At 62.0% G+C, this 13,316-nt stretch overlaps 1 protein-coding gene across 2 annotated transcripts in view; it reads right to left on the reverse strand.

Moving 5' to 3' along the window:
• The window catches only part of npas3 (neuronal PAS domain protein 3), a 33,832-nt gene extending 22,164 nt beyond the window's left edge, over positions 1 to 11,668 (reverse strand). The window contains exon 1 of one of the 2 annotated variants that reach the window (XM_088432865.1): positions 11,173 to 11,668. In XM_088432865.1, coding sequence (XP_088288991.1) covers positions 11,173 to 11,330 — 158 coding nt within the window. In that variant the 5' untranslated portion in view covers positions 11,331 to 11,668. Of the gene's footprint in view, positions 1 to 8,786; positions 11,140 to 11,172 lie in introns of those variants that run through there. The other variant, XM_088432867.1, reaches the window with a different exon arrangement.
• Positions 11,669 to 13,316: the final 1,648 nt, after the last annotated feature.

Below are 13,316 nucleotides of genomic sequence, written 5' to 3' on the forward strand. Positions count from 1 at the left end.
CTCTCCGCCACAAGGACAATATTTCCTGTCATATCTGATTTGTGCGGGGGGACGGGACCAACTGCGGCATTCGCCGCACTTTCATCACCAGAAAGGAGGGAAGGAAGCAAAGGGGGACGAAAGAAAGTCATGAAATAAGTACGGAAGGGAGGAATGACCAAAGCAGAGGAGAGGAGAGGAGAGGAGAGGAGAGGAGAGGAGAGGAGAGGAGAGGAGAGGAGAGGAGAGGAGAGGAGAGGAGAGGAGAGGAGAGGAGAGGAGAGGGACGGACGATCGAAAGGAGACGCCGGTTCAACGCCGACGCGCAACATCGTGGCAAAGCCCGCCGCCTGTCACGGGCGTCACGTCTTCTTTTTTGCCGCCAATTCCTTGTTGAGGCCGAGTGTAAATAATGGGCGGCGGCGGCGGCGGCGGCGGCGGCGGCGGCGGCGCAGATAAAAAGCAGTGGCACTTGAAAGAAAAAGGAGAAAAAGCACAGCGCGCCCGTGTGTCAATACAATATATATGCTAATCACGCCTTTAGCGACCGTGCGCATTTCATTACAAGTCAAACACTCAAAGAGACACAAAGAAAAAGCGCGGCAAGGTCGGCGAGCGCGCGGCCAGCCGGAGCCCCGCTCGCCGCCCGAGCCGCGAGCTAACCGGCCCCCAAAATGTGCCCTCCCTCCCTCCCTCCCTCCCTCCCTCCGCTCGCCCACGCTAACGCTAACGGCCGCCTGGGCGATCGCCGGCTCGGGGTCGAAAACAATCGTAAACGCTGGATGTCCCGCATTCACGAAGCCGCTAGGAGACACTAATGAGCGCGCGCACCCGCGCAGGAAGCGTAGCCAATCGCATGAATATTTATGACCTGCTTTGCAAAGAGAAAAACATTGATAAGCCGCCGTTCGGGAAATCGCCGCCGACATGATTTGTTTTCCGAAAGCGCGTCGCGGCGAAATGAATCGAATAACAAATCCCAATCGAATGCGGTAGGTGAGCAAAGAAATGAATAAGGATAAAAATAAGACTTAGAATAATGAATGGAGACTCCATTGAAAAAAAATGTGCCCAAAAAGCATTTTCCAAACTTTTGGTTTTTTAGATTGCAGGCGCTCATCATTGTAAAGAGGACGAGGTAGCGACGCCACGCCACGCCACGCCACGCCACGCCACGCGTTCCATTCAAAGGAGAAACATTCCGTGGGTTAGGGTTAATGCCAACGGCCGCGTCCGCAGTAGGGAGCGTGCCCGTGTAACGGAGGCGAGGGGAGGGGAGGGGAGGGGAGGGGAGGGGAGGGGAGGGTTGGATCGGATCGGATCGGATCGGATCGGATCGGATCGGATCGGATCGGAGAGGGTTGCCCTCCGCCTGGAGCGCCGGACTGCGCGTGGCCTTCCGTCAGCCCGGTTGGCAACGGCACCGTCCACGCGAGCCTCCGTTTTCCTCCGTTTTCCTCCGTTTTCTCCGCTCCGGGATTGGAGGACCGCGTCCAGTCCGCGGGTCGCTCGTAGCGAGCGCCGCCTTCAAAACGGGCCCGACTCGCCGCCGGCCGGCTCCGATAAGGGGGCTCCGATAACGTCCCCGGCGCTCCGCCGACGGACCGCCCTCCGCCACGACGGTGGCGGAAAAGACAAAGGCGGCGCCGTGGTACCATTCCGTCAGGCCGCCCGTTGCATACGTGCATCCGCGCTTAGCTATTAGCCTGCGCCTTGCTTCGGGGCGGGGGGTGGTCGTCGACCTGCAACCCCAACTCCGCGACGGCCGTATCGAGAAGCCCGGAATGAACAAAGTCACCTTGGCGGGAGCCACAATTTGGCGCGCGCAAACGGCGAAAGACCGGGACCGGACGCTTTGGGCGGGTCCGGCGGGCCTTTGCGCCGCCGGGCGCCCAACAAGTGCGGGCCGCGATTTTCATTAGCGATAGCGCCTCCCGCAAATCAAAACCTGTCGCCGCCGGCTCGGGCGGGGCTCCTTTCATTTCCTGTTGCGCGAGCGTGAAGGATCGCGAGCGGCGGATAAAGGCCGGGGGGGGGGGGGGCAAATTAGCCAGGCGGCCGTCGGCCGACGCCAAAGGTCGCCGCGGCTCCTTCCGCGGAAATCTTTCAACAACAAAAGCTCAAACGCTGGAAGTGGCCTGTTGCCATGGCAACCTTCCATTTCAGAAAGAAATCCAAAATATCGTGACGGCGATCCGTTCCGATGTCGTTTCTTTTTCCCCTTGACAAAGGACGTTTGCACCTTTCTTCTGAGCGGGGAAAAAGTCATTGTCACGAGTTACAACTCCATTTGGACAAAACGACATTTCCCGCCGCGTTTCCGAGCGCAGAGTTACCTTGGCTACCGCGGCGCGAGCGCCGTCAACAAATATTGAGCAAAACGCCGGAGAAGGGAAGAGATCAAACGGGAATATTGATGAAGACGCTTCAAAGCTTTTTAGGAAAAGATGTTTTTCTTCCCTTCAAACGCTTGGACCCGGCTCATTTAGCGCGTGTGCCGTAAACGCGCCCGCGCACAAACCAAACTCTCGAGTGGGGCCGGCGGGGGTTTTCTCTTGGCGCCACATGGCCACACGGCCGAAGAGGGCTTTTTCGCTGGAATTTGCTCACCGATTTCATTTCCTTCCCAGCCCCGCCCCCGGATGCCGGTTCCAAAAAGCTCGGGTTCCAAAACGCTCATATCTCAAAGCGTATTTTTAGGATTTCCCGTCCCGCCTCGAGTCGGGGAACGCTCGTATCTGTACTGTAAATATAGCGCCTGGGTTTCAAATATAAGGATGTCGCTGGGCGACGGCGCTCGGGGGATGTGAGCCCTCTGACAGCAAATTGAAAGGTTTCGCTCGCCAAAGCCTTTTTCCCGCAGAGGACGAAGGCCCGAGCGTCTCCCGTCGCCGAGAGGGGGCCGCTTTGCCTTTGGCCCCTCCCCCCGCCGGCCTCCCAACGCGCTCGTCGGCGTAATTGCCAGCGGAGCGGCGGAGCGCAAAGTGCGACGCGCGCTGGGGGGGTACGTCGGAGGGGCGAACCGTGGCGGGAAAGGGGCTTTGTGCTGGAGGGAGAGCGGTAAATTCTTCCATTTTTGCGGGTAATCTAAATGCTAACCAGAGGCAACTTATCAGCGGCACGATGGATTCCCGAGCATCTGTTCCAATAACGGGGGATTTGTCGGCCGGACCAGATTGGGGCCGGGCCGGGCCGGGCCGACGGATGTATTTCGCGCAAAGGAGAACGGACGGGTTCCAGCCGCCTTCGGCCGCGCGAGCGCGCTTTGGCTTTTTTCTTTGGGGGAGACGCTAGCTAGCGCAATCGGTCGACGGGTCTGCGCACTCGTCGCTACGCAAGTGACAATTATTCTCCCCGATCCGAAAAAAAGCCAAAAGAAAGCTAGTCATGTCAGCTCCACGCGCTAACAACGTCAATGATCCTGAGAGCGCTACGGATGCCGAGTCAACGGCGCCTTTCACACGCAGACGCGTCCTTCCCACCACACACGCGCCGTTTGTTTCTCACACGTTCGCGCGCATTCGCGTTCGCGCGCATTTGTTTGGAAATTCTTTCACGCGCGCATCTATACAACTTGAAGTGCCCCCCCCCCCCTTTTTTTATTCCTTAATAGCTAGCAATTAGCGATTAGCGACCGGGTCCTCCGAATGAAGAAGCGTTTCCCGAAACCGACAGCCAATTAGACAAAGAGGCAGAGGACAAGCGGAGGTCGGAGGGGGCGCGGCTTTCACGCGCACGCGAACGCCGCCGCTAGCGAAAGACGCGTGTGAATGGCAGGACCTTGAAACGCCGGGAGGGGGGCCGTTTCAAAAATGCCGCCCATCGCTTCCTCTTTGGCATTTTTCCTTCGAGCGGCGCCCTCGTTGGGACGAGAATCGGGAGACGCCGTCGGCGCGCGCCTGCCGGAGACTCCATGTGACTCATTCGCAACGGGCAGAAGTTTAACATACGCGCAAACCGGTTGTTGCTTTAAAAAAAAAAAAAAAAACAAGCTTCCAATGTTCCCAGCTGAACAATTAAAATGCCTCCTCATCTTTTTTTGGTTGACGCGGACCAACGAGTGAATCCCCAAAGCGGGATTTGCGTCTGCGGGAGAGTATTGACAGTTCTGCCCCCGGCGGCCAAGGCGGGCGCCGCACACGAGGCGAGTCACATCTGCTGCGCAAACGACAACAAGGTTGGTTTCCTTCCGTGACCTTACTACCCCTTTTTCCCGCTTAACAAACAGAAAGAGAAGAAGGCCCGAGGCGGGACCGGATCGGTGGCCTTTTCGCTCTTTTCGCCGGCAAAGGACCGTTCGCCTTGGATCTCAAGACGCATCGCTTCCGAAAGACGGCACGGGAAATCCTCTGCTCCGCACACTGCGACGGCCGCGCCGGAATTGCGTGGGACGCGGCGAGAGGAAGCGCGATCGCGCCGTCTCGGGGGGGGGACGGCCGTCACGAGCCGGCTCGGCCGGGCGACGGAAAGCCGACGTAGGCGCGCCGTCTGCCAAATCCGCCAAAAGCGGAAGAGCGGGACATTTCGAACCTCCAGAGAGGAAAGGCGGGCGCTCCCCTCGGGGCGCGTCGCAAGGGCGTGACGCCGCGCCTCGGAGAAAACGGGCTGGATTGGGACGGCCGAGGGATCGCGCCCGAGCGCCGCCCCATCCCAAAAAGGGCAAAGCCTGGAGCCCCCCGTCAAAAAGCGCGAGGGGAGGGGCCAGCGTTGCCGGGCGAGAGCGGGAGCCTCGGACGCAGCCAGGCCCGCATCTCATCCACGCAAGCCTGACGTGGCGCGTCCTTCTTTTGGCGCCCGCCCCCCCGCCCGCGTGACCAAGAAAGAGGGAGGCGTCGGCCGGCGCGCCGATCGGCGCGCCGGCCGACGCTCGCCGATGATGTCACCTTTGCGAAAAGGGGCGAACGGCGCGACGGGTTGGGCGACGCTCACGTTCGCCGGCTGCGAATGGGCGAGCGGCGGCCATCTTGACAGGGCGCATGAAGGATGAACGTTATTAAAATGGAAATAAACAGCCAGCAAACTCACACCGGGCTCTTATCTGCGCCGGGAAAGTATCCCCCCGCCCGCGCCAGCGATCGGGCCGCGCACGCACGCTTGCCCGCTTGCGCAACGCGCTTGCTGGCCCCTGACCCCGAGCCCGAGCACGCCGCGAGATCGCCTAAGCCGAAGCGAAACGCAAGGGAAAGCCGCGGGCGTCGACCCCCCCAAAAGAGGTCTCCGCAAGAGGTCCCTGCGGGAACCGTCCCGATGTTGGAAAACGTGCACATACGCGCTCAAGGACGAGGCGCACGGAGACGGCCGGACGGCGAGACCGCAAGACGCCGTCCCACTTTGCCGTCACCGCCCGTCGATCGAACGAAGGACAAACGAAACAACGTCGCCGGAGGCTAGGACCGCTAGCATCGCTAAGACGATTAGCACGCGTCATTTGTCATGCGGACGGTGGCAACATGTAGCTCCACATTTAATTTAGCGCGCCGGGCGGGGGGGCGGGGGGGGGTCTGTACGTAAAAGGCCCCCAAGGAAGGAAGAAAGAATGACATGGAGAAAGAGGCCGACGCATGCAATTGAAAGACAAAGAGAAAAGGCCGCGTGCGTCCTAGCGCTTCCACTGCGTGAGCGGCGACGAGCAAAAACAACCAAAGCGATTCCGAACGGGCCGGAGCTGAATCGGATCATTTCCGGGGGGGCCGGAGCTGAATCGGATCATTTCCGGGGGGGCCGGAGCTGAATCGGATCATTTCCGGGGGGGCCGGAGCTGAATCGGATCATTTCCGGGGGGGCCAGAGCTGAATCGGATCATTTCCGGGGGGGCGGCGAAGACCAAAGCAAAGGCGGGCGAGCGGCCATCCGCGGATGCAAACTCCCGGGCGTACGGCGCGCGCATCAATCACGGCGTCCAAACAGATTTGCGCATCTTCGCCCGCCTGACCCGGGAGCCGGGCCGGGCGAAGATGCGCACAACGCTGCCGGGTAAGCCGAGCCGCACTGACTGCAAGAGGACGAGCGGAGTGACAGGAAACAGGAGGAGGATGAAGAGGGGTGTGCGTGCGCGCTAATGAGTTTGGTCAGAGTGTGGAACAGACTCCAGACTCCTTTTTAAAGCCGCTATCATTCTCATTAATGTCGTCGAGGAGCTCGTGATAGCACGCCGTCATGGACCTCACACTCCAATTAACAACACGTTGGCGCGCACCGTACCAGGACGCGTGCGTGTCTTTGCGGATGCGTGGAGAGGTGAGACGCAAGGCGCAAGTGCGGGAGAGGGAACACCTAAGTTGAGGCAGAGAACGCAAAGCCAGTCATTTTCATGGAACTTGATCAAAAACGGTAAACGAAACAAAAAAAAGCAATCCAAACGTCGCTGTCGGGATCATCGGAGCTAGGTCGTGCCGCGCGCGTTTCCGCGACACGTTCCCGGGAAAGCGGCGATCGCGAGGACCGACGGCATACGGGCCACGGCCCCCGATCGGCGAGCCGTCGCCGCCGCCGCCGCAAGGTCTCCCCCGAGCTTTCGGGGAACCCGTCGACCGCTACTACTACTGCAGCTACTTTGAAAAACGACAAAACAAAAATGTCCATATATTTCATGCCATCACTTAAACGTGAGCCGACGCTAGGCTGGGCTGGGCTGGGCTGGGCTGGGCTGGGCTGGGCTGGGCTGGGCTGGGCTAGGCTAGGCTAGGCTAACCGGGCCCCCATTCCTTTTGCTGAAAACGGAGGGCTCCGTCTCGCGCCGACTTACGGACGCAAACCACAAACGCCGACCTTTGCCTTGAATATGGCCCGAAGGGTCAAGCTAAGCTCACAAAACGCAAAATGCCACGCCGGCGACTCGACCCATTCGACTTGGAACCTTCGGCGTTAAGCGCCGAATGCCGGTTCGGAAACGCGGGCCCGAGTCGGCCCCGGGCGAAGCGGCCTTTCCGACTTTGGGCCGGAAGCCGTGTCCGGCGCTCGCTCGTCTCGGTTCGACGGGATTTACTCTGGACGAAAGATGCGGTTGGCCTTTTCGGGGCCATCGCCTCGGGAAGCGAGTTGAAACGGTTCCGCGGCCGAGCTCAAAACTGGCGGCGGCGACGTGAGAACGGAGGCCGGCGACCGCGGCGGGCGGCGAGACGGCCGCACCCCACCGGACGGATTGCGCCCGTTGGCTCCCGCCGCACCGAAAGACGTCCTCGCACAGCCAAGAAAAGGCCGAGAGAAGCTGGTCGGATACGAAACCAAAAAAGACGGGCGCCGCGTGCGCCTTTGGACAGCGAAGAAAAGAAAGAAGCCGCGAGTTGTTGGAATCGCTCCGCCGTTTTGATACAAACGCCATTTGAAATGTCGAGTCCTCTCACTCACCGATCACGTGCGCGCCAAGCCATCTGAGGGCCGCTGTAATGGAAGCGTCTTTTCAAGGACGGCCAGATATTAGCGCCGCCGCGTCTGCACAGTCAGCAGCTCGAGCGCCGCCGGCCGCGCGCTTTGTCCGGAAGGCGGGTAGCCGCGAGGCGTCCGGGTGGGGATGAGCCCGCTTTTGGAGAAACGAGCCCAAAAAACGGCCGGCGCGCGAAAAGGGATTTAGGATTGGCTCCCCGTCGGAAGATGATTTTCTAGCCGGCCTGAGCTGCGGCAACGACGTTTGGCTTTTATTGCCGCTTTGTTTGCTTCTTCTTCTTGCCGCTCGGCAGGATTTACAAACTCTTGCGGTCCCCTCCGCTCGCCTTTCGGTATGGCGTCATCCCCCACGACGCGGCGTAAAAGTGCGAGTTCGCGGTGATAGTTTTGTCGTGGCCGGAAAACACGGGCCCCGAAAAAGCACCCGCACGGGGTTTGCGCGTCTGTAAAACCCCGGCTAAAAACATCAAGAAACAAAGTAGAATAGTAAGCGCCACTGCTATACACAGTAATATACATGTACACAATTCAATAACGTCGAGAAAGAAAAATGTGGAAAGGGTTTGTCTCCCTTGGGCCCGGCCGGCTCGGTCTCCGCACCGACCGGCGTCGCCGGCGGCTAACCCCTTCAACTTCCCATTAAGCGCTAGGATGCGCAAGAAATACCGTATTGGGAGCGCTCGGATCTAGCGCGCCGCCATCTTGACGCCGAGCGATAGCGGACCGGCGCTCCGCCGCTGTGAGCGGCGACGCCGATAGTCGCGCGTGAGCGCCTCGCCCCGAGCAGACTCCGACGGCCGCGTCTGACAAGTCGGAAGTCGGAAAAAGGGCCCGTCGCGCAAAAGGGTGACGGCGCTCACGTGAAAAACGCAACGGCTCGGTTTGGGCATCGGGCCTGCCCGCGTTATCAAAACGGAGCTAGCCCAAAGGGCGGCCGCCGGCTAGCTAGCGTTACCTCGGCACCCCAAAGAAAGACGAACGAAAGCAAAGGCACCCCCGCCGAGTTCACCTTTCCACGAGTCGCGCTTCGGCTTTCATTTGGACGTCCCTTCGGCGCCTTTCCCATAACGCAAAGTAAAAGCACACGGCATTATGGGGGAAAATGTTTGTAGCGTTTGTAGCATTGGCGTTTTGGAGTGATTTGGACGCCCTTTCGTGATCTCAAATCTGAAACAATCGTCACCAAGCCAAGCGCATCAAGTGGGGGGGGGGGGGGGGGGGGGGGGGGGGCGCTCAATTGGTCATGCGAACTTCCACCTGTAGCGTTTCGATGGACCACATCATGCTGGCAAGAAAACGAGTGACGTCACGTGAGCGCTGCTCAGCAGGTTGCCTCTCCGCGCACGCGCCGCCATAGAACTTCATGCAGAGGCGCGCGCCGCCCGCGTCAACACAAACACAGTCACACGCATAGCTGGCATTACCGTGGAGTGCGCGCGTGCTCGTGCTGGACGCTGGCCTTGGTGGGCGCCATGTTCCCGGAGGGGGGGCGGACGGGGGCGTGGAATCGGGGGGGGAGGGAGGGGGGGGCGCTCAAGCTGCTCCTCTCAGGCGTCGGCGGCAGCGCCAATGCGTCACGGCGGCGGCCGCGCGAGACAAAGCCATGTCCACGCGGGCGCGCGCGCCTCAGCCTCGCCAAAAGGGGCGCTCGGCCGGCCGCTTGCCGAGCGCGGCGAGGGGGACCCCCGCCAAGCTCCTCCGACGTCGATCCGAGCCGTCGCGGAGCTCCGAGCCCTCCTCGTCTTCTCCCTCCCTCGCGCCGACTGACGGGGGTGGGGGCGGGGGCGGGAGGGGTGGGGGGGGCGAAGGCAAAGAAAAAGCGAGGGCTCCGAGAGGACGACGCGCCGGTGGGCAGTCAGGGAGCGGCGCGTCCCCCCCACCTCCTCCTCCTCCTCCTCGTCGTCGTCGTCGTCGTCGTTCTCCGCCTCCTGCTCTCCCGCCTGCGTGCCGTGCCGCAAACACGCCGCACGCTTGGTGCGCGCGCGCGCGCGATTTATCCCCCACGCCTCCCGCCCCCAGCGGCGTCTTACAGGTTGCATCCAATGTCGGCGGGGACTCTCGTGCACGCGCTCCAAGTTTCCACGCACTCGTTACGGACGAGTTCGGGACGCCACTTTAGCGCTAGGCTAGCCTGTCGCCCGCCGAGAGGAAAGGAAAGGAAAGAAAGGAAAGGAAAGGGGACGCGTGCACGCGCACGTGCCTTCGCTCCTTCGTCCGATAAACAGGAAGCGCTCGCTCAACAATTCGGCGTGGTGGGCGGCCCGGAACCCGCACGCGCCCCTTTCTCATCCGTTAGCTCGGCTCAGGCGACTACCGAGGCTCGGAGGCTCGGGGCTCGGGGCTCGGGGCTCGAGGCTCGGGCCGCCTGCCCACGCGGCGACCTCTCAAGGTCAAAGGCGCGCCGCCTGTCGCGCGCGCTCCAAAAAGCGCTTTGGTCTCCCCGACTGACGGAGAGGGGCTCCCCTTCCCCATGCCGCCGCTCCTTGCCCTTTCTTTCAAAGCGAAGCTACGAAAGCATCCGGCGGACGGGGAAAAAGAGGAAAAACCCGCAGAAGGCAATGTGTCCGGGAGGAGCATTCGTGGCCCCCGGCCCGCCATTTTGACACCTCCATTTGCGAACTCGTTTTACTGGGAAACGTGAAGGAGGGCTCGGCGTCCGGTTTTCAACGCCACGCGCCTTTGCAGGCGTCCGCGGGGGTTTCCTTCCGGTAGGCGCACCTGCGCCCAATCCCACCAGGGACAGCGACGACATCGTTCTCGTGTCTTCGGCCGGTCGAACCTTTGCCCCCAAGCGCACCGGCAACCGTCGGGTCCAAGCGCCGGAACTCGCAGGCGCGCGGACCGGCCGTCAGTCCCTTCCCTTTTGGTCGTCGATCTTTATCGATATGGAAATTGACGGGGTTCCGCTGAGCCGCAAACGTCCATCTCAGCAAATATTGCCCGTGGCCCGAGGAAGCCTTGCACCTCCGCGACCTCTTCTCGGGTCATTTGCCTCCACGCGGCGTTCTTGCCGCCGAGAAACTATGTCGGGGTGAGGGCTGTGCGCTCTCCCCGCGCGCACACAAAATACAAGGTCTTGCGACTGGCTTGGAGAAAATTCCTTCGCTTGTTCTCGGTCGCTGAACGCGGAGAATGCCCAGGTCCGAATCCGTTGTTGTTTTTTTCTCTGCAAAGTTTTTGGGGAACTCGGGAGCCCCCGTTTGGAGAAAAAGGCGCAGCGAACGCTGGCTGCGTAATATCGCGTTTGTAATAGGCTGAGGAATAAAGGCGCAAGAGCTATTCTCCGAGCGAGGGTTTGAGGCGAGGGCATCGCCCCATCCTTCACTTCCGGCCCGCTTGCCGTCATCGATCCGTCCCGACCGGGCCGCCGCAGGAGCCGTCGCCCTTGATGGAATACGCCGGTCCTCCCCTGAGCCACTTGTCTCGGGAATACCTGCGCGTGCGTGCGCCCCCCCACAGTGTGTGATGATTAGGAAAAAAAAAGTACCCGCTGCGCGGGAGCAGCAAGCGAGCGATCGCACCGAACGCGAGCGCACGCGGGACAAGGAAGCGAGGGAGCGAGGAGGCGACGGATGGGGCCGGTGCGTGCGTGCGCTCGAGTCCTATGAAAGAGAAAAAGACGTGGTGGGGGGGCACTTTGGAAAGCTCCGACGATCTCTTTCGCTCTCGGCCGTTTGGATTTTGGCAAGCGGCAAACGCGCCCCCCCGCCCCCCGATCCTCGGGCGCATTCCATCACACGCAGGGTAGAGACCGGACCGACTCGGGAGCCCCGAACGCGTCAACAGGTGCAGCTCGAAGCGGCGGTATACCTTTGCTGGTAGGCCGGCAGTCCCGGCACGCTCTGCGGGCTTCCGTTGGCGGTTCCCGGGACCGGCATGCGCCCCACCGGGGCGCCGCTCACCGTCGCGCCGCCGCCGGACGCCGACGCCGTCACCTGCACGCTGAAGTCCGGGAAGATCCGGATCATGGCGCCGTCTCTCGCTCGCTCGCTCGCTCGCTGTCGCTGTCGCTCGTTGTCGCCGTCGCCGTCGCCGTCGCCGTCGCCGTCGCTCTTGTCCTAACCTTCCGACGGAGCTGCGCAAGTGCGGATCATGGTCCGGGTCCAAAACCAGGGTTGTGGCGGGGGGGCGACGGAGCAAAAGAATGCGAAAAGTCTCCCAAGTGGCGGCGAGCGAGGCGCGGTCGACGCTCTCGCCCGGACTTGTTGCGGCGGTCTCCGTTCGCGCTCGGAGCCGAGCCGAGGTGCTCGCGCGCGGCCATCCTCCCCGCCGAGTGGCTGGCTGGCTGGATGGCTGGCCGCCGCTCCGCCAGCTGAGCGCCGCGCGCGCGCGCGCGAGCGAGCGAGCGCGCGCGGGAGCTCTGCGGCGCGCATGTGCGAGCGAGCGACGGCGATGACGTCCGACGGAGATCGATTCGCTCCGACGGGATTTGTCCCTGCGCGCGAGTCAGTTGGAGCGCGTGAAGCAAAGTCGTCGTCCCCAGACAGCTTTTTGCCCGATCCAACTCTTGCTAGTTTTTTCGCAAACAACCACAAAGACAAAAAGTTTTGCCTCATATGATCTTGGGGGAAATATAGCGGCCCAAGTCGCATCAGTGCAAAGTGTTTTGTGGGATGGAGGGAGGCCAAAGCGCCACCACTTCCCGGGTTCCCGCCGGCCCAATCCGTTTTCCAAAGGCGTCCGGTCCGTCGGATCGCGTGCGACCGCTCGGCGGGCGTCGTCCGATCCATCGGAACACCTCGGGCAATTCTCCGGTGCGGGAAATTCGTCCGACGGCGGGTGGCAACGGACCTACGCGGGCCCACGTCCGCGGCGGCGCGGATCCTTCCCGACCCCGAAAGCTCGGCCCGCTGCCAAGACATCTTCCCGCCTAAGGTGGCCCGACGGGTTTTTTTTTACTTTCGACGCTCGACGGGCCCTTTGGGGCTCCGGCCATTCGGGGCGCCGTATCCCCGATTTCTGGGCTGCGACGTCGCAACCCGAGAGTGAACTGGATACTCTGCTCATCTTTGTCAAGCGTAAAAAGAGTTGACATCTTTGAATCACTTGGTAGACGTCGACGGCGAGGGAACCGGGAAGGCGCGGGAGGACCGGCCGAGGGTCGGCCTCAGCGCGCGGGGGCGAGCGCTTCCGCTCGTTTGGTCCATGGGGAAACCGCCCGAATTCAACCCAACCACAGTGGCGAGGCGACGCCCGCTCGGCAACATTTAAGGGGCTCGCTCGCTCGCCGGCCCGGGTCCCGACGTCGGCGCTCGAACGAGGGGGGGGCCTTGGATGACGGCCGCGCGAACGCCGCCTCCGGGCCGTCCCATTGCCCAAAACGCCGACGTTAAGCGTCGTGGATGCGCACGCGGGAACCTTTGGGGCCTTTTGGCGTTCGGCCGGAGGGTCGCGCAGAGGTCACGCGCATTTGAAAATGTCAAGGACCCCGTCATAAAATTTCACCAAAGGTCGGAATTGCGCACTGAGCCCCGGCGTACGAACGCGCACGCGCAACGCCCGGCGACGCCTGGGCCGGCCACTTGCGGTCGCGCAAGTTAGCGAAGGCGCCGGAACGCGTCGCGTCCCCTCGATTGCGCCGCGACGTGGATGCAATCATCTCCGAGCGAGCGGAAGATGAAGATGTCCAAAGGCGTTACCGTGACGACCGCGACCCCGGCGTTTGATGAAGACGAGGCGGCCGGCGCCGACGCGCGTGATGGATGAGGTCGGCCGGGCGGGGGCAAAGCGCCGGGCTCGGCGCGGGCATCAAAGCCCGGCGCGCGCCGCCGATCAATCGGCGGCCGCCGCGCTCTTATCTGGGCCGCGCACCTCCACGTGCAAATGATTGATGACGGATGTGCGCTTCCGTCTCTGTCACGCGCTGGCCGTGCGCGCAAAGAGCGGCGCCGCTTGCGCGCCTCAATATGCAAGTGATGGATAATAGACATCAGCTCGCGTCTCCGGCGGCGCGA

Source organism: Hippichthys cyanospilos, chromosome 14, assembly GCF_059441005.1.
Source record: "Hippichthys cyanospilos isolate Australia breed blue-spotted pipefish chromosome 14, RoL_Hcya_1.0, whole genome shotgun sequence".
Taxonomy (NCBI): Eukaryota; Metazoa; Chordata; class Actinopteri; order Syngnathiformes; family Syngnathidae; genus Hippichthys; species Hippichthys cyanospilos.